Consider the following 26239-nt stretch of genomic DNA (forward strand, 5'->3'; position numbering starts at 1 on the left):
GCAGTAGGTAGAAGTAAGTCTCTTGTTTATTACATATTTAGCGATTGCAGCTGGAATGAGTCTGGTTTTTATTGATTTTTTTTTTTTATTGGACATCTTTATTATGTAACCTCTTAAGTGACGCTTAATTCTTTTGCTATGATTTTAATTGGGCCCGAGTGTTTGGATGGCTAGCTGGTCGGTCCATTCTGCTTCTGATTTGTGTGTGCCTGAGGACATCTTGTGGATACTGGGTGAAACGTCAATCTATCTTTGAATGTTTCAGAAACACGAGAGGACCGTAATGGACCAAAAGTTGCAAATTGCGCATCTTCGATCACAGCTATCAGCTCTGAGAGAAAAGGGTGAGGTGGACAAGGAAGTTCTGAAGAAGGCAACGCGAGCTCAGAAGAGGAGAGCAGAGAGATTTGAAGTTGCACTGGAAAAGCTTAACTCCCAGACCAAAGATATGGTAACTTGAATTTCTGGAAAGGTGTCTCTTGGTTTTGTTTAAACAATGCAAAGATGAAAATTTGATTTGATTTAGAGTCATAGAGGTTTACAGCATGGAGACAGGCCCTTCGGCCCAACTTGTCCATGCCGTCCTTTTTTTTAACCACTAAGCTAATCCCAATTGCCCGCATTTGGCCCATATCCCTCTATACCCATCGTACCCATGTAACTATCTAAATGCTTTTTAAAAGACAAAATTGTAACCGCTTCTACTACTACTTCTGGCAGCTCGTTCCAGACACTCACCACCCTCTGTGTGAGACAATTGCCCCTCTGGACCCTTTTGTATCTCTTCCCCTCTCACCTTAAACCTAAGCCCTCTAGTTTTAGACTCCCCTTTGGGAAAAGATGTTGACTGTCTCGCTGATCTATGCCCCCCCATTATTTTACTGATCTAAAATACAGACAAAGCATACCGGTCATAGCGAAGGAAGGAGAACATAGAACATAGAACATAGAACATTACAGCGCAGAACAGGCCCTTCGGCCCACGATGTTGCACCGACCAGTTAAAAAAAAAACAAACTGTGACCCTCCAACCTAAACCAATTTCTTTTCGTCCATGAACCTATCTACGGATCTCTTAAACGCCCCCAAACTAGGCGCATTTACTACTGATGCTGGCAGGGCATTCCAATCCCTCACCACCCTCTGGGTAAAGAACCTACCCCTGACATCGGTTCTATAACTACCCCCCCTCAATTTAAAGCCATGCCCCCTCGTGCTGGATTTCTCCATCAGAGGAAAAAGGCTATCACTATCCACCCTATCTAAACCTCTAATCATCTTATATGTTTCAATAAGATCCCCTCTTAGCCGCCGCCTTTCCAGCGAAAACAATCCCAAATCCCTCAGCCTCTCCTCATAGGATCTCCCCTCCATACCAGGCAACATCCTGGTAAACCTCCTCTGCACCCTCTCCAAAGCCTCCACATCCTTCCTGTAATGTGGGGACCAGAACTGCACACAGTACTCCAAGTGCGGCCGCACCAGAGTTGTGTACAGTTGCAACATAACGCTACGACTCCTAAATTCAATCCCCCTACCAATAAACGCCAAGACACCATATGCCTTCTTAACAACCTTATCTACTTGATTCCCAACTTTCAGGGATCTATGCACACATACACCTAGATCCCTCTGCTCCTCCACACTATTCAAAGTCCTCCCGTTAGCCCTATACTCAACACATCTGTTATTCCTACCAAAGTGAATTACCTCACACTTCTCCGCATTAAACTCCATCCGCCACCTCTCGGCCCAACTTTGCAACCTGTCTAAGTCTTCCTGCAAACTACGACACCCTTCCTCACTGTCTACCACACCACCGACTTTGGTGTCATCAGCAAATTTGCTAATCCACCCAACTATACCCTCATCCAGATCATTAATAAATATTACAAACAGCAGTGGCCCCAAAACAGATCCCTGAGGTACACCACTTGTAACCGCACTCCATGATGAATATTTACTATCAACCACCACCCTCTGTTTCCTATCCGCTAGCCAATTCCTGATCCAATTTCCTAGATCACCCCCAATCCCATACATCTGCATTTTCTGCAGAAGCCTACCATGGTGAACCTTATCAAACGCCTTACTAAAATCCATATATACCACGTCCACTGCCTTGCCCCCATCCACCTCCTTGGTCACTTTCTCAAAAAACTCAATAAGGTTAGTAAGGCACGACCTACCTGCCACAAAACCATGCTGACTATCACCTATCAATTCATTACTCTCCAAATAACTATAAATCCTATCCCTTATAATTTTTTCCAACATCTTGCCGACAACAGAAGTGAGACTCACCGGTCTATAATTCCCGGGGAAGTCTCTGTTCCCCTTCTTAAACAATGGGACAACATTCGCTAACCTCTAATCTTCTGGTACTATACCAGAGGCCAACGACGACCTGAAGATCAGAGAGGGTGCAGAATGTAGTGTTACAGTCATAGCTAGGGTGTAGAGAAAGATCAACTGAATATCAGGTAGGTCCATTCAAATGCCTGGTGGCAGCAGGGAAGAAACTGTTTTTGAGTCTGTTGGCATGTGATCTCAGACTTTTATATCTTTTTCCTAATGGAAGAAGGTGGAAGAGAGAATGTCCAGGATGTGTGGGGTCCTTGATTATGCCAGCTGTTTTGCCGTGGCAGCAGGAAGTTTAGACAGAATCAATGGATGGGAGACTGGTTTGCGTGATGGACTGGGCTTTGTTCAGTCTTTGGAGTTTTTTGTGATCTTGGTCAGAGCAGGAGCAATATCAAGCTGACCAAGATACAACCAGATAGGATGCTCTCTATGGTGCATCTGTTAGTGTCTTGCCAACATCTCAACGATTGTCTGAATCAAATAATCCGGAAGTGACTTTGATTTGGTCGCCAGTCCATTCTGAGTTGAAGAATCTCAGCTGGTAAGGAGCTGCTGAAACTAACTGGGGTGCCTTTGAGTTACAATCTCGACACCCCCATCATCCCCAGCCCAGGGGCTTTAAGCAGGTGTCACATGACCACAACTGCTCCACCGTAAGCCAGGCACCTCAGCACAGACTGGGGGTCAAACCTTATGGACCTTCTCATCGCTCTGACTTCAATGTGCTAACAAAAATCACTGTGATTTCTTTGTCTCCTGTGAAACATTGCTAGGATTTGAAGCTATTGGAAACCCGTCTGACCATTAACAACTGGAAGAAGCAACATGACCTGGCTGTCGAGGAGAAGGCCCGGTTGGAAACTGAAATGATTTCTCTTTCCAAGTGAGTAGAGCTGCGTTGTTAGAATTTAGTAAACATGATGAAATTCAGTTCCTACTCTGCTACCTTTCACTTTTCCTAAGGAACTGATTATACTTAAGATTTCTAGTATCAATTTTGCTTTACTGTCTAAGGTAGGTGTAATAAGTCTTCGGAGGCAGAAGTCCCTTCACCAAAATTCCTTTATATACATACTCTAACAGCAGTACACAGAATGCTATCAATTAGCAATCTACCTCTGGGAGGGTGTCAGAGGAACTGACACGCCCGGTTAAATACAAGGCAAAGACTCCCTGATTGGCCCCATCAATTGGATCCTTAATCAGGGAGTTCATACTCCATTAGGCCAACCTCAATGGCCCAACTGAAGTCATCATAGTTGGTCACCCACCTGTGAAAATCTGCAAGGATATAATTAATAGATCGCCATTGCTTTCATTAGAATCGTATAGCAACAGACCCATTGGAACGCCCACCGCCTGCAAGTTCCCCTCCAGGTCACACATCACCCTGACTTGGGAGGTGTTCCTTCAGGGTCAAAACCCTGGAACCTCCTCCCTAACAGCACTGTGGGTGTCCCTGCGGCGGTTCAAGAAGGTGATTCACCACTAACGCCTTGAGGGCAGTTAGGGATGGGCAACAAATGTTGACCTTGTCAGCGACGCTCACATCCCATGAATCAATATATGTTTTTTTTTAAAAGCCATTCACTCATTGTGTGTGCCAGCACTGTCTAAGAGCTGTTCAAATTGTGCCCACTCCTCTGTTCTTTCGCCACCATCCTGCAAATATTTCATTTTCCTTTTTATGTATATATCCCTTTTGGAAGTTACTGCTAAAAGCCCATCCACCACCTTTATAGACGATGCGTCCCAGATCATAACTTATTGGGTTACAAGATGGTTCCTCATCTCCTCACTGATTGTCTGCCATCTGTGCCCTTCTTTATGTAGCTCACATCTTTCTGATCATTCCCTGGTCTTGAATCATAGAATCTCTACAGTGCAGACTTAATGGCCATTCAGCCCATCAAGTCTGCATAGACAACAATACCACCCATTGCAACTCCACATACATTAACCTGTTAGTCCCCTTGACACTAAGGGCAATTTATCATGGCCAATCAACCTAACTCACACATCTTTGAACTGTGGGAGGAAACCGGAGCACCTGGAGGAAACCCACGCAGACACGGGTAGAACATGCAAACTCCATACAGACCGTGACCCAAGACCAGAATTGAACCTGGATCCCTGGAACTGGGTTAGCATTGCTGCCTCACCAGTACCTCTGGGTACTGCGCTCCTTACGGTTTCTCCCTATTTACTCTATCAAAACCTTTTGTGTGCCTTTCATCCATCTTGCTTTTGGAATAAATCTGAGTCTTTAATCACCGTCTATTGAATGGAACGTTAGTTTAATGCCCCAGTAAGCTTCGAAGTGTTGCAAACCATCCAAAACCAAACAGCTGGTGTGCAGCAGATGTAAGAAGTGCTCTTATACTCGGCATTGAGGAAACCAGCCCCAGTGGTCTAGGATATCCACCCACTGGCATTAGTGTGGTGAAAAATTCAGCTGAAGACCTCAAAGTCTTGCCTGCCGTAATAGAGTGGTCAGGCTGAACCCATTTAAAACTTTGGGCGTCAGTTTTCATCCAGGCCACTAATTGGGTCAGGGAAGTAAAAACGAACAGGGTCAACAACACTTTCTTTCCTGAACACAAAGCAGGACTGTCACCCCATCCAGCCCCTTAAACATTCACCCTCTCCACCACTGACACACAAAGGTAACAGTGTGTACCATTTACAAGATCTTCCAAACCTCAGGACATCTACCGCCTAGAAGGGCCAAGGCAACAGATGCATGGGAATCGCTACCCCTTGTAAGTTTCCCATTTCCCCAGCAAACTACACGCTTTTTTTCAAATGTTTTAAATTCATTTACAGAGTGTGGGCGTGCCACTGTGCCCGCATAGTCGTTAGCGCGGCTGTCTCACAGCGCCAGGGACTCGGGTTCGATTCCAGCCTCGGGTCACTGCCTGTGTGGAGTTTGCACGTTCTCCCCATGTCTGCGTGGGTTTCCTCCGGGTGCTCCGGTTTCCTCCCACATTCCAAGGATGTGCAGGTTAAGTGGAGTGGCCATGCTAAATTGCCTCTTAGTGTCGGGGGATTAGCAGGGTAAATACGTGGGGTTATGGGGCTAGGGCCTGGGTGTGATTGTTCTTGGTGCAGACTCAATGGGCCAAATGGTCTCTTTCTGCATTGTAGGGATTCTATGATTCATATGTGCCTCCTAATCCCAGACAGGTTTACTACATGTTTACAAATTGTAAACAAGTGCTATGTGTGTAAGAAACAATTTTAATATTAAAAGAGCTTCGCTGGGCTAACACATGTAACCATTGGAGCTAACAGGAGGCTAGCTGGTCTCGAGGAGCAGCTTCTGAGCTGTACAGAAAGGAGCAGAATAACACGCCATGAACTACTCAACAAGTTACACAACAGCAACCTGGAAAACTCCAATCTCCGACTGGAAAATGCAGATTTAAAGGTCAGAGTTATCAACCCTTCGAAAGTCCATTGTTATTTAATTGCCTTGGGACATTTCACTATATTAAAGATGCTATGTAAATGCAATTGTTCCTATCCTCTTGATACTTGTGAGTTTCGGAGATGTATTCCGATGCCTGCTGTTCTTTTGAGAACTTATTCAACGCGATCTCCTTTCCCGATCCTCTGTGTCTCCAAACTCACTGCAAAACTCCAGAGTTCTAAGATTTATGCAAGATGTTGCCAAGAGATCTTCTGTCAGTTCTGCCTTTTTGTGATTCTACCTCTTTTTAATCCATTCATGGGACATGAGTGTCGCTGGCTGGGGAAGCATTTATTGTGCATCCCTAGTTGCCCTTCAACTAAGTGACTAGCTAGGCTATTTCGAAGGGCATTTAAGAATCAACCACATTGCTGTGGCTCTGGAGCCACATGCTGTCCAGACCAGGTAAGGATGGCAGATTTCTTTCCCTGGAGGACATGAGTGAACCAGATGGGTTTTAACGACAATTGGCAATGGTTTCATGGTCATCAGTAGATTTTTAATTCCAGATTTTTTTTTAATTGAATTCAAATTTCACAATCTACCAAGGTGGGATTTGAACCCGGGTCCCCAGAGCATCTGGATTACTATTCCAGTGACAATACTACTGTTCCAACACCTTTTAAACTGCACACATCAGCCTACAATCAAGCATATTCTAGAACTTAAAAGCTTAGAAAAACTCTGACAGTCAGGCTACACCTGTGGAGAGTTTAAAGTTTATTAGTGTCACAAGTAGGCTTACATTAACATCGCAATGAAGTTACTGTGAAAATCCCCTAGTCGCCACACTCCGGCGTCTGTTCGGGTACACTGAGGGAGAATTTAGCATGGCCAATGCACCTAACCAGCACGTCTTTCAGACTGTGGGGGGAAACCCACGCAGACACAGGGAGAACGTGCAGACTCTGCACAGATAGTGACCCAAGCTGGGAATTGAACCCGGGTCCCTGGCGCTGTGAGGCAGCAGTGCTAACCACTGTGCCACCATGCCACCCAGAGAACATACAAGTTAATGCTTCAAGTGTTAATTCTTAATCAGACACCCTTGTCCCTTCAACCTGCCTTCCAGCCCATTGAACTATGCAATCTCCATAACATCATTTTGAAAAAACACTTTCTGTGGCATATAGCTATCATGATAATTCCTCATTTAGTGTGCAGAAATTTGGATAATGTGTCTGGTTCTCAGATTATCTATCGGCTGATGAAAAATAAACTGGAGAGCTCCAACTGAATTCCAGACTTCATTTTCAGAGAATCCCTGCAGAAGGAGGCCATTCAGCCCATCAAGACTGCACCAACAACTATTCCACTCAGGCCATACCCCTAAATATATGGGGTATATATTTACCCTGCTAATCCCCTTGACACTGAGGGGCAATTTAACAATAGGTCCAATTTACCTAACCCGCACATCTTTGGAGTGTGGGAGGAAACCGGAACACCTGGTGGAAACCCACGCAGACACGGGGAGAACGTGCAAACTCCACATAGACAGTGACCGAGGTCGGAATTGAACTCGGGTCCCTGGCGCTGTGAGGCAGCAGTGCTACATGGCTGGGGAAACCAAACGGAGAGCAGTGTAAAAGCCAAGCCAGAGATCCAGCAAACTGAATCACATCACTCATGAGTTGAAGGAAAGAAATAGGAATTTCAAATAAGATGAGACAAAAGCAAAGGGGGTGGGAATTTCCTCACCTTTGGAGGCAGAAGCAGAAATTTGGGAGGGAGCTTCAAGTTCCACTTCTGACCTTGAATCTCCTGAGCATCTGGAGGAGTGGGGACAGGGAACAAGAACTCAATCCATAGAAATAGATCAACAATGGTGATCAACTACTTTCATTTAAAATGTTAACAAAATTAACATTAAATAATTAAATAGAAAACTCCATTTGTTGCCTGTGTGAAGTGGTTGATATAATTTAATTTAACTTTTGTTCATTGGAATAATTTCAACCCTTCTGTTTCAAATTAAAAGCCCTATTCCTTGCTGGGATTGATTTGGGATATGGACATTGCAGAAGTCCTGAACAATTGCTGGGTGGTTATTTTGTGTGAACTTTTGTTTTGGTAAGGGTTGGTATATTGCTAAAGTCAAAGTGCACCCAATACTGTCCTTGCTCAGTGCTTGCCTAATCAATTCCAGTAGGGATGTTTTTTATTCATTTGTGGGACATGGGTGTTGCTGGCTGGGCCAGCATTTATTGCCCATCCCTAGTTGTCCGAGAGAGTCTTGCTCGGCCACTTCAGACAGCAGTTGAGAGTCAACCGCATTGCTGTGGTTCTGGAGTCACATGTAGGCCAGACCGGGTAAGGACTGCAAATTTCCTTCCCTAAAGGACATTAGTGAACCAGATGGGTTTTTCCAACAATCGACAATGTTTCATGGTCATCAGTAGATCCTTAATTCCAGATATTTTTTATTGAATTCAAATTCCACCATCTGCCGTGGCGGGATTCGAACTTGGGTCCCCAGACCATTAGCTGAGTTTCTGGATTAATAGTCTAGCGATAATACCACGAGGCCATCGTCTTCCTCAACCGGATAATCATAGAGGAGAGGAGCTGGGCTGATCCATAACATTATTGTCCCTCTTTGCAAGGTGACCAGTGTGTGCTCTGTGATATCTATCTGCTGAGCCTCGCGCATCTCCGTCCCAATCTTTAGTAAGTGTAACTGAATGCATGTCCTATTGTATTGGTTATAAACGATATGATAGAAGAAGCAATGTATTGTTATTCACAGGCTTCACTTACAGATTTGGAAGAAAAGGCGTCAATGACAACAACAGAACTCGAGCAGCTAAAAATCCAAGCTAAACAACAGGAGGAAGTTGTTCGACAATATGAAACTCAGGTAATGCTGATTTACTCAGCTGAAAGATTGGGCAGAATTTTACCGGCACGTCTGCCCAAGGCTCGTACGATCCCACCAGAGGCCAACGGACAATGCCGTTCTCCGAGCCTCACCCGCTCCTGGCATTGGGGCGGGCCTGCCGGTAAAATTCCAGACAATGTGTCGGGACACTGTCCAGTGTCTGAGTCTTGAGATGATGTGTTGATTTACATTTTCTAAACCCCAGGAAGATGGCATTTGCAAAGCGGTGTGTTTTCAAGGACTCAATTTGAACAAAGAACAAAGAACAATACAGCACAGGAACAGGCCCATCGGCCCTCCAAGCCCGTGCCGCTCCCTGGTCCAAACTAGACCATTCCTTTGTATCTCTCCATTCCCACTCCGTCATGTAGCTATCTAGATTTGGATAATCCATTGTATTGAAGGCTGCTTTTGTCTTGTGTATCAGTTAAGATCTGTAAGGGGGTTATCCTGAATATTTTAAGGCTGGTAAGGCCACAGGGATGGCTCTGTATCTGTCCCCAACTTCAGGAGAGGAGGGAAGAAGAGGAGAGAAACTTTAGAGAGTCATAGAGTCGTACAGCACCTTCAGCCCATTGAGTCTGCACCCGATAATAACTACCACTGAAGTCGCGCCAATTCCATTTTCCTGCACTTGTCCCTTATCCCTGAATGTTATCCCTGAGTGTGGCACGGTGGCACAGTGGTTAGCACTGCTGCCTCACAGCACCAGGGACCCGGGTTCGATTCCCAGCTTGGGTCACTGTCTGTGTGCCGTTTGCACGTTCTCCCCGTGTCTCCGTGGGTGTGCTCCGGTTTCCTCCCACAGTCTGAAAGACATGCTGGTTAGGTGCATTGGCCATGCTAAATTCTCCCTCAGTGTACCCGAACAGGCACCGGAGTGTGGTGACTAGAGGATTTTCACAGTAACTTCATTGCAGTGTTAATATAAGCCTACTTGTGACACTAATAAATAAACTTCAAAACTTTAAACTTATGATATTTCAAGTGTGCATCCAAATCCTTTTTAAAGGTTGTAAGGTTTCCAGCCTCCACTACCTTCCCAGGCAGCGCATTCCAAATTCCCACCACCCTCTGAGTGAAAATGATTTTACTCAAACCCCCTCTGAACCTTTCCTGCCCCTTATTCTCAAACTATGCCCCCTTGTGAATGGCCCCCAACCAAGGGGAACAGCTGCTTTCTATTCACCCTGTCTATACCCCTCTTAATCTTATACAACACAGAGAAAAGATTTCCAAAGACATGAAGTTTGATATTCAGCCCAGCCTCTTGTAAATGTCAATCTATATCGCATCACATCCAAATGGATTTTGCGGACTGGCCAATTGTACTCAAAAATGATGATGTTGGATAGAATCTCAAATTAATATCTCATTCTCCTGCAAAAGAGCTGTCCGGCGAGAGGATTTGAGAACAGGAATAGAAATCTTTTATGCAATTGTACAGGGTGTTGGTGAGGCTGCACCTGGAGTATTGTATGCAATTTTGGTGTCCTTATCTGAGGAAGGATGGTCTTGCTATAGAGGGGGTACAGCGAAGGTTTACCAGGCTGATTCCTGGGATGGTCGGTCTGTAATATGAGGAGAGACTAAGTCAGTTAGGATTATATTCACTGGAGTTTAGAAGAGTGAGAGGGGATCTCATAGAAACTTATAAAATTCTAACAGGATTGGACAGGATAGATTCAGAAAGAACGTTCCCAATGGTGGGGGAGTTCAGAACTCGGGGGTCACTGTTTGAGAATAAGGGGGAAATCTTTTAGAACTGAGGTGAGGAGAAATTTCTTCACCCAGAGGGTGGTGAATGCGTGGAAATCACTACCACAGAAAGTAGTTGAGGCCAAAACATTGTGATTTTGGGTTGATGCAGGGAGGATATTCCCGATGGTGGGGGAGTCCAGACCCAGGGGTCACAGTCTGAGGATTCGGGGTAGACCATTTAGGGCAGAGGTGAGGAGACATTTCTTCACCCAAAGAGTGGTGAGCCTGTGGAATTCATTACCACAGGAAGTAGTTGATGCCAAAACATTGAATGTATTCAAGAGGCGGCTGGATATAGCACTTTGGGTGAATGGGATCAAAGGTTCTGTGGAGAAAGCAGGATTAGCCTATTGAGTTGGATAATCAGCCATGATCGAGATGAATGGTGGAGCAGGTTCGAAGGGCCAAATGGCCTCCTCTTGCTCCTATCTTCTATGTTTCTATGATTTCAAGAAGAAATTCGATATCGCTCTTGGGGCTAAAGGGAACAAGAGATATGGGGGGAAGGAGGGGGATCAGAATATTGAATTTGATGATCAACCATGATCAAAATGAATGGAGGAGCAGACTCAAAGGGCCAAATGGCCTCCTCCTGCTTCTAGTTTCTATGTATTTTGAACGCACAGGATTGCCATTTATTTTGTAGGAAGCTCCTATTACATTTGACGATGGTTGTACTTGATAATGGTTGTGTTAGATATGATGCCACTGTGTGGCAGCAAATGTTCACTCTTTGCAAAGTAAAGTGGCCATGGCTGCCTTTCAGGTAAAGTCTGTGGAATGTGACGTGCAGTTGCTAAAGAAAAAAGTCACATAATGGAAGAGGGTAATTATATTAGCGCAGTTACTGCTGCCACCAGTGTGAAGTAGTTTGTAGCTAATTGGAGCAAGAGGATGGATTTGAGTATGGAGGGGGAGGGTGGGGTGCCTTCTGCTGCTTCTGTTTAAAATTGAAAAATGGGGGAGAAATGCAACTTTGTTACTTACGAATAATTAGGTCAGGTTATAAATTGTGTCCCCAAGGTCACCACTTTTCTTGAAATTGCTCATACGCTGGTAAACAAGCAGAATTATTCCTCCAGAAACTGCAACATAAAAGAAGTGCATTCTTTGAAAGATGTAGCTGTCACTCAGTATTCTTGTGTTGCTGCACAATTGGTTAGGTGGATTGGCTGTGCTAAATTCTCCCTCAGCGCCAGGGACCCGGGTTCAATTCCAGCCTTGGGTCACTGTCTGTGCGGAGTCTGCACTTTTTCTTCATGTCTGCGTGGGTTTCCTCCGGGTGCTCCGGTTTCAAAGAACAAAGAACAGTACAGCACAGGAAACAGGCCCTCCGGCCCTCCAAGCCTGTGCCGCTCATTGGTACAACGAGAACATTCGTTTCTATCCCTCCATTCCCAGGCTGCTCATGTGACTATCCAGGTAAGTCTTAAACGATGCCAGCGTGTCTGCCTCCACCACCCTACTTGGCAGCGCATTCCAGGCCCCCACCACTCTCTGTAAAAAAAAAAAAAAGTCCCTCTGATATCTGAGCTATACCTCGCCCCTCTCACCTTGAGCCCGTGACCCCTCGTGATCGTCACCTCCGACCTGGGAAAAAGCTTCCCACTGTTCACCCTATCTATACCCTTCATAATTTTGTACACCTCTATTAGGTCTCCCCTCATTCTCCATCTTTCCAGGGAGAACAAGCCCATTTTACCCAATCTCTCCTCATAGCTAAGACCCTCCATACCAGGCAACATCCTGGTAAACCTTCTTTGCACTCTCTCTAAAGCCTCCACGTCCTTCTGGTAGTGCGGCGACCAGAACTGGACGCTGTACTCCAAATGTGGCCAAACCAGCGTTCTATACAGCTGCAAGATCAGATTCCAGCTTTTATACTCTATACCCCATCCTATAAAGGCAAGCATACCATATGCCTTCTTCACCACCTTCTCCACCTCTGCTGCCACCTTCAAGGATTTGTGGACTTGCACACCTAGGTCCCTCTGTGTTTTATACTCTTGATGGCTCTACCATTTATTGTATAACTCCCCCCTACATTAGTTCTTCCAAAATGCATCACTTCGCATTTATCTGGATTAAATTCCATCTGCCATTTCTCTGCCCAATTTTCCAGCCTATCTATATCCTGCTGTATTGTCTGACAATGTTCATCGCTATCCACAAGTTCAGCCATCTTTGTGTCATCCGCAAACTTGCTGATAACACCAGTTACACCTTCTTCCAAATCATTCATATATCACAAATAGCAGAGGTCCCAGTACAGAGCCCTGCGGAACACCACTGGTCACAGACCTCCAGCCGGAAAAAGACCCTTCGACTGCTACCCCCTGTCTCCTGTGGCCAAGCCAGTTTTCTACCCATCTAGCCACCTCTCCTTGTATCCCATGAGCCTTAACCTTCTTAACCAACCTGCCATGAAGGACTTTGTCAAATGCCTTACTGAAATCCATGTAGATGACATCCACGGCCCTTCCTTCGTCAACCGTTTTTGTCACTTCCTCAAAAAACTCCACCAAATTTGTAAGGCACGACCTCCCTCTTACAAAACCATGCTGTCTATCACTAATGAGATTGTTCCGTTCTAAATGCGCATACATCCTGTCTCTAAGAATCCTCTCCAACAACTTCCCTACCACGGACGTCAAGCTCACTGGCCTATAATTTCCTGGGTTATCCCTGCTACCCTTCTTAAATAATGGTACCACATTCGCTATCCTCCAATCCTCAGGGACCTCACCTGTGTCCAATGAAGAGACAAAGATTTCCGTCAGAGGCCCAGCAATTGCATCTCTTGTCTCCCTGAGCAGTCTAGGATAGATGCCATCAGGCCCTGGGGATTTGTCAGTTTTAATGTTACCTAAAAAACCTAACACTTCCTCCCTTGTAATGGAGATTCTCTCTAACGGGTCAACACCTCCCTCTGAGACACTCCCAGTCAACAAGTCCCTCTCCTTTGTGAGTCCGATGCAAAGTATTCATTTAGGATCTCCTCTATTCCCTTGGGTTCTAAGCATAATTCACCTCCTTTGTCCCTGAGAGGTCCGACTTTTTCCCTGACAACTCTTTTGTTCCTAACATATGAATAAAATGCCTTAGGATTCTTATTAATCCTGTCTGCCAAGAACATTTCGTGACCTCTTTTTGCCCTTCTAACTCCCGGTTTGAGTTCTTTCCTACTCGCTCTGTATTCCTCCAGAGCTCCATCTGTTTTCAGTTGCCTGGACCTAACGTACGCCTCTCTTTTCTTTTTGATCAGATCCTCAATTTCCCTGGTTATCCACGGCTCTTGAATCCTACCTTTCCTATCCTTCCTTTTTACAGGCACATGCCTGTCCTGCAGCCTTATCAACTGTTCCTTTAAAAGACTCCCACATGCCAGACGTGGACTTACCCCCGAACAGCCTCCCAATCAACGGCCACCAATTCCTGTCTAATCCGGCTATAGTTAGCCTTCCCCCAATTTAGCACCCTACCCTTGGGACAACACTCGTCCTTGTCCATTACGATCCTAAAGTTAACAGAGTTGTGGTCACTATTTGCCACATGTTCCCCTACCGAAACTTGATGATCTGACCGGGCTCATTTCCCAGAACTAGATCCAGTATAGCCCCCTCTCTGGTTGGGCTATCTACATACTGTTCAAAAGAACCTTCCAGTACGCATTTTACAAATTCCTCCCCGTCCAGACCCCCAGCCCAAAGCACTTTCCAGTCTATACCAGGGAAATTGAAGTCTCCCACTACAACAACCCTACTTTTTCTGCACATATCCAGAATCCCCTAACATATCCATTCCTCCATTTCCCGTGGGCTGTTGGGTGGCCTGTAGTATACCCCCAGCATAGTGATTGCACCTTTCCTGTTTCTGAGCTCACCCACAGCGACTCATTACATGACCCCTCTAAATTGCCCACCCTCTGCACCGCTGTAATATGCTCCCTAACTAATACCGCTACCTTTTTTAGCCCCTCCTCTGTCTCGCCTAAAACACTTATACCCCGGACTATTCAGCTGCCAGTCCTGTCCTTTTAACCATGTCTCCGTCACCGCAACCACATCCAAATTCCGCGTAAGCATTAAGGCCCTAAGTTCGTCTGTCTTACCTGTTACCCTCCTCGCATTGAAGCAGATGCACTCCAGACCTCCAGGCCCACTCAGGCCATCCTGCTCCAGAATGCTCTTCTTCTTAGCTAGCCTTGCCCTGGCCCCAGCTTGACCCCAGCCTCAGTACTTACTGACCTACTGTTTTGATCCCCACCCCCCTGCCACACAAGTTTAAACCCTGCCGAAACACTCTAGCAAAACTCCCAGCCAGGATATTTGTGCCCTTCCAGTTAAGGTGTAACCCATCCTTTCCGTACAGGTGCCATCCTCTCTTGAAGACTTCCCAATGATCTATGAATTTGAAACCCTCCCTCTTGCACCAGTCCTTTAGCCACGTGTTCAATTGTAGAATCTCCCTGTTCCTGGCCCCACTAGCACTAGGCACTGGGAGCAGAGTTTCCTCCCACAGTCTGAAAGATGTGCTGGTTAAGGTGCATTGGCCATGCTGAATTCACCCTCGGTGTACTCGAACAGGCGCCGGAGTGTGGCGACTAGGATTTTCACAACTTCATTGCAGTGTTAATGGAAGCCTACTTGTGACTAATAAATAGAAACTTTAAAATCCAATGCGTCACACCTAAGATCAGGTCCAGTTATTACAGACAACAGCTTATATGCAGACTAATCTTGGGAGGATTTGATTTATTGTCACATTTATTAGTATACAGTGGAAAGTATTGTTTCTTGTGCGCTATACAGACAGAGCATACCGTTCGTAGAGAAGGAAACAAGAGAGTGCAGAATGTAGTGTTACAGTCATAGCTAGGGTGTAGAGAAAGATCAACTTAATGCGAAGTAGGTCCATTCAAAAGTCTTGACAGCAGCAGGGAAGAAGCGGTTCTTGAGTTGGTTGGTACGTGACCTCAGACTTTTGTATCTTTTCCCCGATGGAAGAAGGTGGAAGAGAGTGGCCGGAATTCTCCCATCCTGCCCACCACTGGAATTCTGGCAGACTGGGGACGGACCATGTAAAGGTCCACTGAAGCCGGGTGAGAATCTCTGGTTTTCAGGCAACTGCGGCCAGGGAATCCCGCTCGGTCTGTCTGGGATGGGTAGGGTCCTTGGTTATGCTGGCTGCTTCTACGAGGCTGTGGGAAGTGTAGACAGAGTCAATGGATGGGAGGCTGGTTTGCGTGATGGATTGGGCTACGTTCACAACCCTTTGTAGCTTCTTGCGATCTTGGACAGAGTAGGAGCCATACAAAGCTGTGACACATCCGGAAAGGATACTTTCTCTGGTGCATTCGTAAAAATTGCTGAAGAATATAACCAGGTAAGAAATGTGTATGGTACACAGGCAGAGAAGGCACATTCATTTGCTGTGATTATTATGTATGTGATTTTAATTTAATAGTGACGGCACTATATTGGTGAGCCTTCCCTTGTAACCTGGTGGATTAGGAGATGCAGTAACCTTCTTGAGAACAGTGTTTTGAATGATCCAAAATAACATTTCATTAAATGGTGTAGTGTGTCAGCAAAATGGCCAATAAAATAACTTGTATAAACTTTACTCCGTGAGTTCTTATGACCTGTCTTAAGGTGAAGTAGATTCACTGTTCCTTTTAAAAATCGAGAACGAGTGGGCAAAGTTTCAAAGTGATTTGTAAAAGAAGCAAATATGATGTGAGGAAAAGCTTTCTCACACAGCGAGTGGTTGGGGTCTGGGAATGCACTGCCTGGAAGTGTGGTGGAGGCAGGTTCAATCGAGGCATTCAAGAGGGCGTTAGATGATTATTTGTATAGAAAGAATGTGCAGGGATACTGGGAAAAGGCAGGGGAATGGCACTAAATCATGATGTTCATTTAATGAGCTGGTACACACAAAATGGGCCGAATGGTCCCCTTCTTCACTGTAACAATTCTGTGAAAATGGATTTGGATCTCTACTTAAAAAGAAAACGTGTGCTAAGGGGAAAGAACAGGAGGATGTGCTTAACTGAGAACTCTTTATTGATTTCTGCAGGAACCAATATTTATTTTCTTCACTCTTGTGGACTGAGTGTTGCAAAGTCAGTAAATTAATGGATAAGGCTTCAGGTTTAAGGAAACAAATTATATAGAAACATTTCATGTTTTTTTAAAAAGAAATGTTAACAATTATTGATTTTTTGATTCAGTGGGATTCACTGTTTTACAACAACAGTGATGTGATGTTATTCAATATATAATCCAGTATTTTTTTATAGATCAAATAATATAATAAATACTATCATAGACTCCCTAAAGTGCAGAAAGAGGCCATCCAGCCCATCGAATCTGCACAGACTCTCCGAAAGATGGTGGCATGATGGTTAGCACTGCTGTCTCACAGCGCCAGGGACCCGGGTTCGATTCCCAGCTTGGGTCACTGTTTGTGTGGAGTCTGCATGTTCTCCCCGTGTCTGCGTGGGTTTCCTCTGGATGCTCTGGTTTCCTCCCACAGACCGAAAGACGTGCTGGTTAGGTGCGTTGGTAAATTCTCCCTCAGTGTACCCGGACAGGCGCCCGAGTGTGGTGACTCGGGGATTTTCACAGTAACTTCATTGCAGTGTTAATGTAAGCCTACTTGTGACTAATGAATGAACTTTACTTTATCTCCTATAGCGACGCAGGAAGTTTTCCTTGTAACTCTGCATCCTACATTGATATAGGATGCAGCAATATGAGGAAACCCTCCAGTGTCGCTATTGGAGATTCTTTGATCTATATAAAAATATAATGATTTGACAGGTGGATGAAAGATGCTGAGGTGTTCGACACCACTAACTGGGAACCTGAAATTAGCATCTGAACCTGTTGAAGGCACCACTGATGTTTCCTGCGTCTGGCCTTTCCGACCTGCGGCCTTTATATACGAGAGTCTTTTTGAAAGCTTGGACAAGAGATGCACTTGGCAGTACGGTGGTACAGTAGTTAGCATTGCTGCCTCACAGCGCCAGGGCCCCGGGTTCAATTCCCGGCTTGGGTCACTGTCTGTGTGGAGTTTGCACATTCACCCCGTGTCTGTTTGTGTTTCCTCCGGGTACTCCAGTTTCCTCCTGCACTCCAAAGATGCAGGATAGGGGGATTGGCAAAGTTAAATTGCCCCTTAGTGTCCAAAGATGTGCAGGTTAGGGGATTATCAGGCTAAATACGTGGGGTTATGGTGATAGGGCCTGGGTGGGATTGTTGTCAGAGTCCATGCAGACCAAATGGACAAAATGGCCTCCTCCTGCACTGAGATTCTGATGCTAAGGCACTTTCTTTCACACATTGCTTTGTGTCATAGAAATCATAGAAACCCTACAGTACAAAAGAGGCCATTCTGCACCGACCACAATCCCACCCAGGCCCTACCCCCATATCCCTACATATTTTACCAGCTAATCCCTCTAATCTACGCATCCCAGGATACTAAGGGGCAATTTTAGCATGGCCAATCAACCTAACCCGCACATCTTTGGACTGTGGGAGGAAACCAGAGCACCCAGAGGAAACCCACGCAGACACGAGGAGAACGTGCAAACTCCACACAGACAGTGACCCAAGCCGGGAATCGAACCCTGGTCCCTGGAGCTGTGAAGCAGCAGTGCTAACCACTGTGCTACCGTGCCGCCCATTTCGTGTTTAGTATCGTGTTCAGTAATCTGCAAAGTTCTGAAAGCAGTGAGGTGCATGGATTTCTGATAGTCCTTGGACTTTCAAAGTGCTCTGACTCCCTTGACTCCTTTTGTGCTGTCTCGATGTTTGCTTTGTGCGGTGGTACGACGCTCGGGCTTCCAGCTCTGATCATTTTTGCTGAATTAGTTCTTGCTTGGACTCACCTATCAATGTTATTCATTATCCCACAGATCCTCTTTATTTCCTGGTCATGTTGACAACATGGATTTTGTAGAAATGCTATAATTAGTAAATAATTAATGTTCCAGGCTGGTGACCGGAGCTTTAAATTGAAATCCTCTTTGGAAAAGGTGGAATCCTTGAGTGAAGAGAAACAGAACTTGCAGATGGCGTTAGAAGCTCTTTCTCGGTAATTAATTACAATCATTCATATGAGTTTGTTAGTTTGTTGTGTTAGTTTGTCACCTGCCAATTTGTTTGTGGTATAAGATTAATATTGATAATAAATACTATCATAGACTCCCTACAGTGCAGAAAGAGGCCATCCGGCCCATCGAATCTGCACGGACTTTCCGAAAGAGGGCAGCATGGTGGCACAGGGGTTAGCACTGCTATCTCCCATCGCCAGGGACCCAGTTCGATTCCTGGCTTGGGTCACTGTCTGTGCAGAGGCTGCACATTCTCCCCGTGTCGGCGTGGGTTTCCCCTGGGTGCTCCAGTTTCCTCCCACAGTCTGAAAGATGTGCTGGTTAGGGTGCATTGACCATGCTAAATTCTCCCTCGGTGTACCCGAACAGGCGCCGGAGTGTGGCAACTAGGGGATTTTCACAGTAACTTCATTGCAGTGTTAATGTGATCCTACTTGTGACACTAATAAATAAACTTAAAATCGAAGAATAGAATGTAAAATCAAAGTGACCCTGCTGGAATTTTAGTCGTCACTGGTTTGGCCTTTGCTGGTGTATTGTGAGCGGTCCTGGGCACCACACTTCATTAGAGACTTTAGAAAGAGAACAGGACATTGCCAAGGATAGGGGACTTCAGTTCTGAGGAGAAATTGGAAGTTAGGACTATTCTCCTCGGAGCAGAGATGGTGCCAAAGTGACTTCATAGTGTTTTCAAGAGGATATGGGGTTATGATAGCATAGATGCGGAAATTCGATTTGATTTATTATTATCACATGTATTAGTGTACAGTGAGAAGTATTGTTTCTTACACGCTATCTAGACAAAGCATACCATTCATAGAGAAAGAAAAGAGAGCGCAGAATGTAATGCTACAGTCATAGCTAGGGTGTAGAGAAAGATCAACTTAATGCAAGGTAGGTCCTGTTCAAAAGTCTGATGGCAGCAGGGAAGAAACTGTTCTTGAGTTGGTTGGTACGTGACCTCAGACTTTTGTATCTTTTTCACGACGGAAGAAGGTGGAAGAGAGAATGTCCGGGGTGTGTGGGGTCTCTAATTATGCTGGTTGCTTTGCCGAGGCAGCGGGAAGTGTCAGTAAGGATAGGCAACAACACCTCCTCCACGATAATCCTCAACACCGGTGCCCCACAAGGCTGTGTTCTCAGCCCCCTACTATACTCCTTGCACACCTATGACTGTGTGGCCAAATTCCCCTCCAATTCGATTTTCAAGTTTGCTGACAGCACCACTGTAGTGGGGCGGATCTTAAACAATGATGAGACAGAGTACAGGAAAGAGAGAATCTAGTGAACTGGTGCGATGACAATAATATCTCCCTCAATGTCAATAAAACAATGGAGATAGTCATCAACTTCAGGAAGCATATTGGAGAACATGCCCTTGTCTACATCAATGGGGACGAAGTGGAAATGGTCGAGAGCTTCAGGTTTCTGGGTGTCCAGATCACCAACAGCCTGTCCTGATCCCCCCACGCTACCACTATAGTTAAGAAAGACCACCAATGCCTCTAATTGTTCAGGAGGCTAAGGGAATTTGGCACGTTGCTACTACTCCCACCAACTTTTACAGATGCACCATAGAAAGCATCATTTCTGGTTGTACCACAGCTTGGTATGGCTCCTGCTCTGCCCAACACCACTAAAAACTACAAAGGGTCGTGAACGAAGCCCAATCCATCATGCAAACCAGCCTCCCATCCATTGACTCTGTCTACACTTTCTGCTGCCTCAGCAAAGCAGCCAGCATAATCAAGGACCCCACACACCCCGGACATTCTCTCTTCCTCCTCCTTCCGTCAGGAAGACCACAAAATTCTGAGGTCACATACCAACCAGCTCAAGAACCGCTTCTTCCCTGCTGCCATCAGACTTTTGAATGGACCTATCTTGTATTAAGTTGATCTTTCCCTACACCCTAGCTATGACTGTAACACTACATTCTTCACTCTCTCCTTTCCTTCTCTATGCACGGTATGTTTTGTCTGTATAGTGCACAAGAAACAATACTTTTCACTGAATACTAATACATGTGTCAAATCAAATCTCAGACGCCTATTTGGGTACACTGAGGGAGAATTTAGCATGGCCAATGCACCTAAGCTGCATGTTTTTCAAAGTGTGGGAGGAAACCGGAGCACCCGGAGGAAAGCCACGCAGACACGGGAAGAAGGTGCAGACTCCGCACAGACAGTGACCTGAGCCGGGAATCGAACCCAGATCCCTGAAGCTGTGAGGTAGCAGTGCTAACCACTGTGCCGCCCCTTTTAGGGTGTCTCAATGTAAATTGGCCGATCCATTTCCCAGTCCACCCCTGAAAACTGTTCCCCTGCAGCGGGAAAACACCAAGGAGCATTCCCAGCACAGCTCCCCCACATTCTGCTGGATCCTTGCGTCCAAGCCCACAACCACGGGGGATGGAAAAATGTGTGAATGTTTCCCGGAGATGCAATACAATGCTGATAGCAATTAGAATGTAAACTGCGGCTCCCGTTCTAACCCAGAATCAAAATATCCAAATGTCGCCAGCGCAATACCCCTGGGTGATATTGATCAACTCTACATGGACTTGGCAATCAAACCCCCTTCTTGACCTCTGTCACTCAGCTACTCATCAACAGAACTTACTGAGCTGTGAGGAAAGAGAATTCTGCCTAATCATTGCTACAACTAAAACAAAAATCAAGGTGACAGTAACTAGTAAGGTAAAATTCCGATAATGTGCCATTAGCTTGCCTTCAGTAAGACACCGTCTATTTTCCTGGATTAAACCTACCCGAGTGAGGATTTGCGATGAATTGTTGTCAATTCTGTTCACGGACCAATGGTTATTGAGAATCAGATTAACATTTGGATCAATGTGACCAAATATAACATCTTTACAATTGCCCCAAATGAGATCAGCTAACTCGACACAGAATGGTGCTGAACCCAGGAACCTCTTGTACATAGCAGTGGTGCAGGGAGACATTTTGTGTTGGATCCTTTGTCAGCAGAAGGATTTCATTCCATCAGTCTAGATTGAATTCAAACCCGATCCATTAAAAAACACAGGCAGCCGTCTTAGAAGACTAACTTTAAATAAATTTTGTTTCAAGATCACAAGGGATAGGAGCAGGAATAGACTGACTGGACCAATGAGACTGCTCTGCCTTTCAGTATGACCTTGGACTTTGTAAGAGGAATTTTCTGAAGGTTTTCCCCAGGGGTGCTTGTTGAACCTCACTCAACCAATACATAGATTGTGAAAGACGGTTTATAGTTAAAGAACGAAAAGGAATTTATTTGCTAATACATGCATCAGGAGAGAGACACAGTCAATGAGGGTTGACTGTCCTCTCTGACCTAATATTGCCCGGTAAAATTATTATATCATTCTGAACATTTCAATATCCCGTCTAGTCAATCAGATTGGAGGGCCCAATCATAATATTCAACATTCAATATTTGACCTTAGCCAATAATGTTCCACCTGTCAACAGGAATAGGAGATTGTTAGCTTATTGCCCATGTAGGTTCCTTCCCCTTCACCTAGGAAACCTAACCCACATCATTACCAGTAACCAAGACCATTATTAACATCTGGGCTTTTTAATTGATGAAAGGAGTCACACTTTCGCTGGAACCTGGGCCTCCTTTATCAGCGTGAGAGACTGCTCCAGCCTTGCTACTCATGAACGAATTTACTCCCTTAAATAACAGGCCTATGATTTAAACTTGTCTTTCGCATATCCAAAAACAGATAACAGAAGCTGCCATTCTGTGCTTCATTGTATTAAAATAATTCGGCCTTTCTAAACTGTGTTTCCCATCATGCTGCATTCTGAACGAAGTTGGCCAAGGCCACAATACACATGTATTGAAAGTACAATTTAAGTTTATAATATTTGGTTAATTTGTGGCTGTACAGTTTATAATACCTTTGTATATTTTGTTCCAGGCACATTGTGAATTCTCACTATATAAGGCACTTTATAATTACCTTAACCTAGTCTACTTATTATGGTAAAACTAAAATGAAGGGCCTGATACTAGAATTCTATACTACCCCCCATCAGACTTCAATTCAATTTTCCAGCCTGTTCCCCATATCCCGTGATTCCCTGAGGGACTGGACCATAAATTTATAATGATGTCACCTCATTATGGGAAGCACTAGAGGGGATACAGAGGAGATTCACCAGGATGTTGCCTGGGCTGGAACATTTATGCTACAACGATAGATTTGGATTGTTTTGTTGAGAGCAGAGAAGGCTGAAGGGGGACATGATTGAGGTGTATAAATTTATGAGCGGTATGGACAGGGTGAGCTGTTCCTCTTGGTTTTGGGGTTACAGGCAGGAGATTCAGAGGGAATTTGAGAAAAAACTTTTTCACTCGAGGGTGCTGAGAATGGGAAGGTAGTGGAGGCCGGAAACCTTACAACCTTAAAAAATATTTGGGTGAGCACTTGAAATATCATAACATTCAAGGATGTGGGACAAGTGCAGGAGAGTGGGATTAGCGTGACTTTAGTGGTAGTTATTGCTAGTGCAGACTGGATGGGCTGAAGGGCCTTTTCTGTGCTGTATAACTCTGTAACTACGACTTTGCACAAAGTGGTGTTTCTAATGCTTTTCTATGAAAAGTGGCCCCTTGTTTGAATTTACTTCAGGATTTCATTTTTTACTAATTTAAGGAAACTAAGGGAGGTTGATTTGCAAAACCAAGAGCTGACCGAGACAATGGCAAAACAAGAAGAAGGTATTTTGCAGAGCAGACATCAGCTGGAAGAGAGGACAAGGGAATCTGCAGCATTGAGTCAGCAGCTACAAGCTGCGTTACACGATGTTAGTGAAAAGGTAAGAATTCATCACTGTTCCGCAAAATTACTTTCCAATCTGCTTGCAGTTTTCCTTATTTAGAACAAATCTTTATCATTTTTTATAAACAGGCCAAGTACTGCATGGTTTGATTTGATTTATTATTGCCACTTGTATTAGTATACAGTGAAAAGTACTGTTTCTTGCGCGCTATACAGAAAAAGCATACCGTTCATAGATTACATAGGGGAGGAGGGAAGGAGAGGATGCAACATGTAGTGTTACAGTCATAGCTAGGGTTTAAAGATCAGCTTAATATGAGGTGAACATAGCAACATAGAAAATAGGTGCAGGAATAGGCCATTCGGCCCATTGAGCCTGCACCACCATTCAATATGATCATGGCTGATCCTGCACTTCTGGTATCCCACTCCCGCTTTCTCCCCATATCCCTTCATCCCTTTAGCCACAAGGGCCACGTCCAGCTCCCTTTTGATAATATCTAACAAACTGGCCCCAACAGCTTTCTGTGGTAGAGAATTCCACAGGTTCACAACTCTGAGTGAAGAAGTTCTCCCTCACCTCAGTCCTGAATGGCTTACCTTTTGTTCTTAGACTATGACCCCTAGTTCTGGACTTCCCCAACATCAGGAACATTCTTCCTGCATCCAGCCTGTCCAGTCCCATCAGGATTTTATATGTTTCTACGAGATCCCCTCTCATTCTTCTAAATTCCAGTGAGTACAAGCCCAGTCGATCCAATCTCTCTTCATAGGTCAGTCCTGCCATTCCAGGACTCAGTCTGGTGAACCTTCACTGGACTCCCTCAATAGCAAGAATGTCCTTCCGCAGAGTAGGGGACCAAAGCTGCACACAATACACAAGATGTGGCCTCACCAAGGCCCAGTATAACTGCAGCAAGACATCTTTACTCCTATACTCAAATCCTCTTGATATGAAGGCCAGCATGTCATTAGCTTTCCTCGCCGCCTGCTGACCCTGCATGCCAACCTTCAGCGTCTGTTCTAACATGACACCCAGGTCACGTTGCATTTCCCCTTTTCCTAAACTGCCACCATTCAGATAATAACCTTCCTTCCTGTTTTTGCCACCAAAGTGGATAACCTCACATTTATCCACATTATATTGCATTTGCCAAATATTTGCCCACTCAGCCAGCCTGTCCAAGTCACCCTGCAACCTCTTAGCATCCTCCTCACAGCACACACTGCCACCCAGCTTAGTGTCGTCTGCAAAATTGGAGATATTGCATTCAATTCCTTCATCCAAATCATTAATATATGTTGTAAACAGCTGGGGTCCCGGCACTGAACCCTGCGGTACTCCACTAGTCACTACCTGCCACTCTGAAAAGGACCTGTTTATTCCCACTCTCTGCTTCCTGTCTGCCAACCAGTTCTCTATCCACGTCAATACATTACCCCCAATACCATGAGCTTTAATTTTGCTCACTAATCTCTTGTATGGGATCTTGTCAAAAGCCTTTTGAAAGTCCAGATACAAACATCCACTGGTTCACCCTTGTCCATCCTATTGGTCACATCTTCAAAAAATTCCAGAAGATTTATCAAGCACGATTTCCTTTCGTGAATCCATACTGATTTGGACCAATCCTGTCACCGCTTTCCAAATGCTCAGTTATTGCATCCTTAATAATTGACTCCAGCATTTTCCCCACCACCGATGTCAAGCTAACTGGTCTATAATTCCTGGTTTTCTCTCCCTTTTTTAAAAAGTGGGGTTACATTAGCTACTCTCCAATCCACTGGAACTCTTCCAGAGTCTATAGAATGCTGGAAAATGATAACCAATATGTCCATTATTTCTAGGACCACTTCCTTGAGTACAGAGCATCAGGCCCGAAGAACTTATCAGATTTTAATCCTAGCAATTTCCCCAAAACAACTTCCTGGCTAATAAGGATTTCTTTTAGTTCCTCCTTCATGCTAGACCCTCCGTCCCCTAGTATTTCTGAAAGGTTATTTATGTCCTCTTTCGTGAAGACAGATCCAAAGTATTTGTTTAGCTGGTCTGCCATCTCTTTGTTGCCCATTATGAATTCACCTAATTCTAACAGTAAGGGACCTACATTTGTCTTCACCAGTCTTTTTCTCTTCACATATCTATAGAAGCTTTTGCAGTCAGTTTTTTTATGTTTTCTGCAAGCCTACTCCTGTATTCTATTTTCCCTTTCCGAATTAAACCCGTTGTCCTCCTCTGCTGGATTTTAATGTTCTCCCAGTCCTCAGGTTTGCTGCTTTTTCTGGCTAATTTACACACCTCTTCTTTGGCTTTAACACTATCCCTGATTTCCCTTGTTAGCCATGGATGAACCACCTTCCCATTTTACTCTTGCGCCAGACAGGGATGTACAGTTGTTGAAGTTCATCCATGTGTTCTTTAAATGTTCTTTAAAAGGTAGATCCATTCAAAAGTCTGACGGCAGCAGGGAAGAAGCTGTTTTTGGGTCGGTTGGAATGTGTTTTCGGACTTTTGTATCTTTTTCCCGATGGAAGAAGGTGGAAGAGAGTCTGTCCGGGATGCGTGGGGTCCTTAATTATGTTGGCTGCTTTATTATGATGTCAGCTGTGGCTCAGTCGTTACCATCCACACCCCTGAGTCACAAGATTTCGACTTCAAGTCCCACTCCACTCGAGCACAGAACTGACAGCCGCCAGTCTAATGCAGGACTGAGGGAGCACTGCACTGTCCATCTACTGAATGAACCAAGTGCTCACCTGTCTGCTTGTGTGTCCGTGAATGGTTCCATGGCACTATTTCAAAGAAGAACAGGGGAGTTGTTCCTGGTGACATGGCCAACA

General features: G+C 44.9%; 1 protein-coding gene across 1 annotated transcript in view; it reads left to right on the forward strand.

Moving 5' to 3' along the window:
* LOC144497538 (outer dense fiber protein 2-like) overlaps positions 1 to 26239 on the forward strand; it is a 71745-nt gene that overhangs the window by 28360 nt on the left and 17146 nt on the right. The window contains exons 11-16 of the mRNA XM_078218939.1: positions 266 to 451; positions 3138 to 3247; positions 5659 to 5794; positions 8586 to 8696; positions 18481 to 18581; positions 23273 to 23435. Of these exons, the coding sequence (XP_078075065.1) occupies positions 266 to 451; positions 3138 to 3247; positions 5659 to 5794; positions 8586 to 8696; positions 18481 to 18581; positions 23273 to 23435 (807 nt within the window). The remainder of the gene's footprint in view (positions 1 to 265; positions 452 to 3137; positions 3248 to 5658; positions 5795 to 8585; positions 8697 to 18480; positions 18582 to 23272; positions 23436 to 26239) is intronic.

This window comes from Mustelus asterias, chromosome 8 (assembly GCF_964213995.1).
Source record: "Mustelus asterias chromosome 8, sMusAst1.hap1.1, whole genome shotgun sequence".
NCBI lineage: Eukaryota > Metazoa > Chordata > Chondrichthyes > Carcharhiniformes > Triakidae > Mustelus > Mustelus asterias.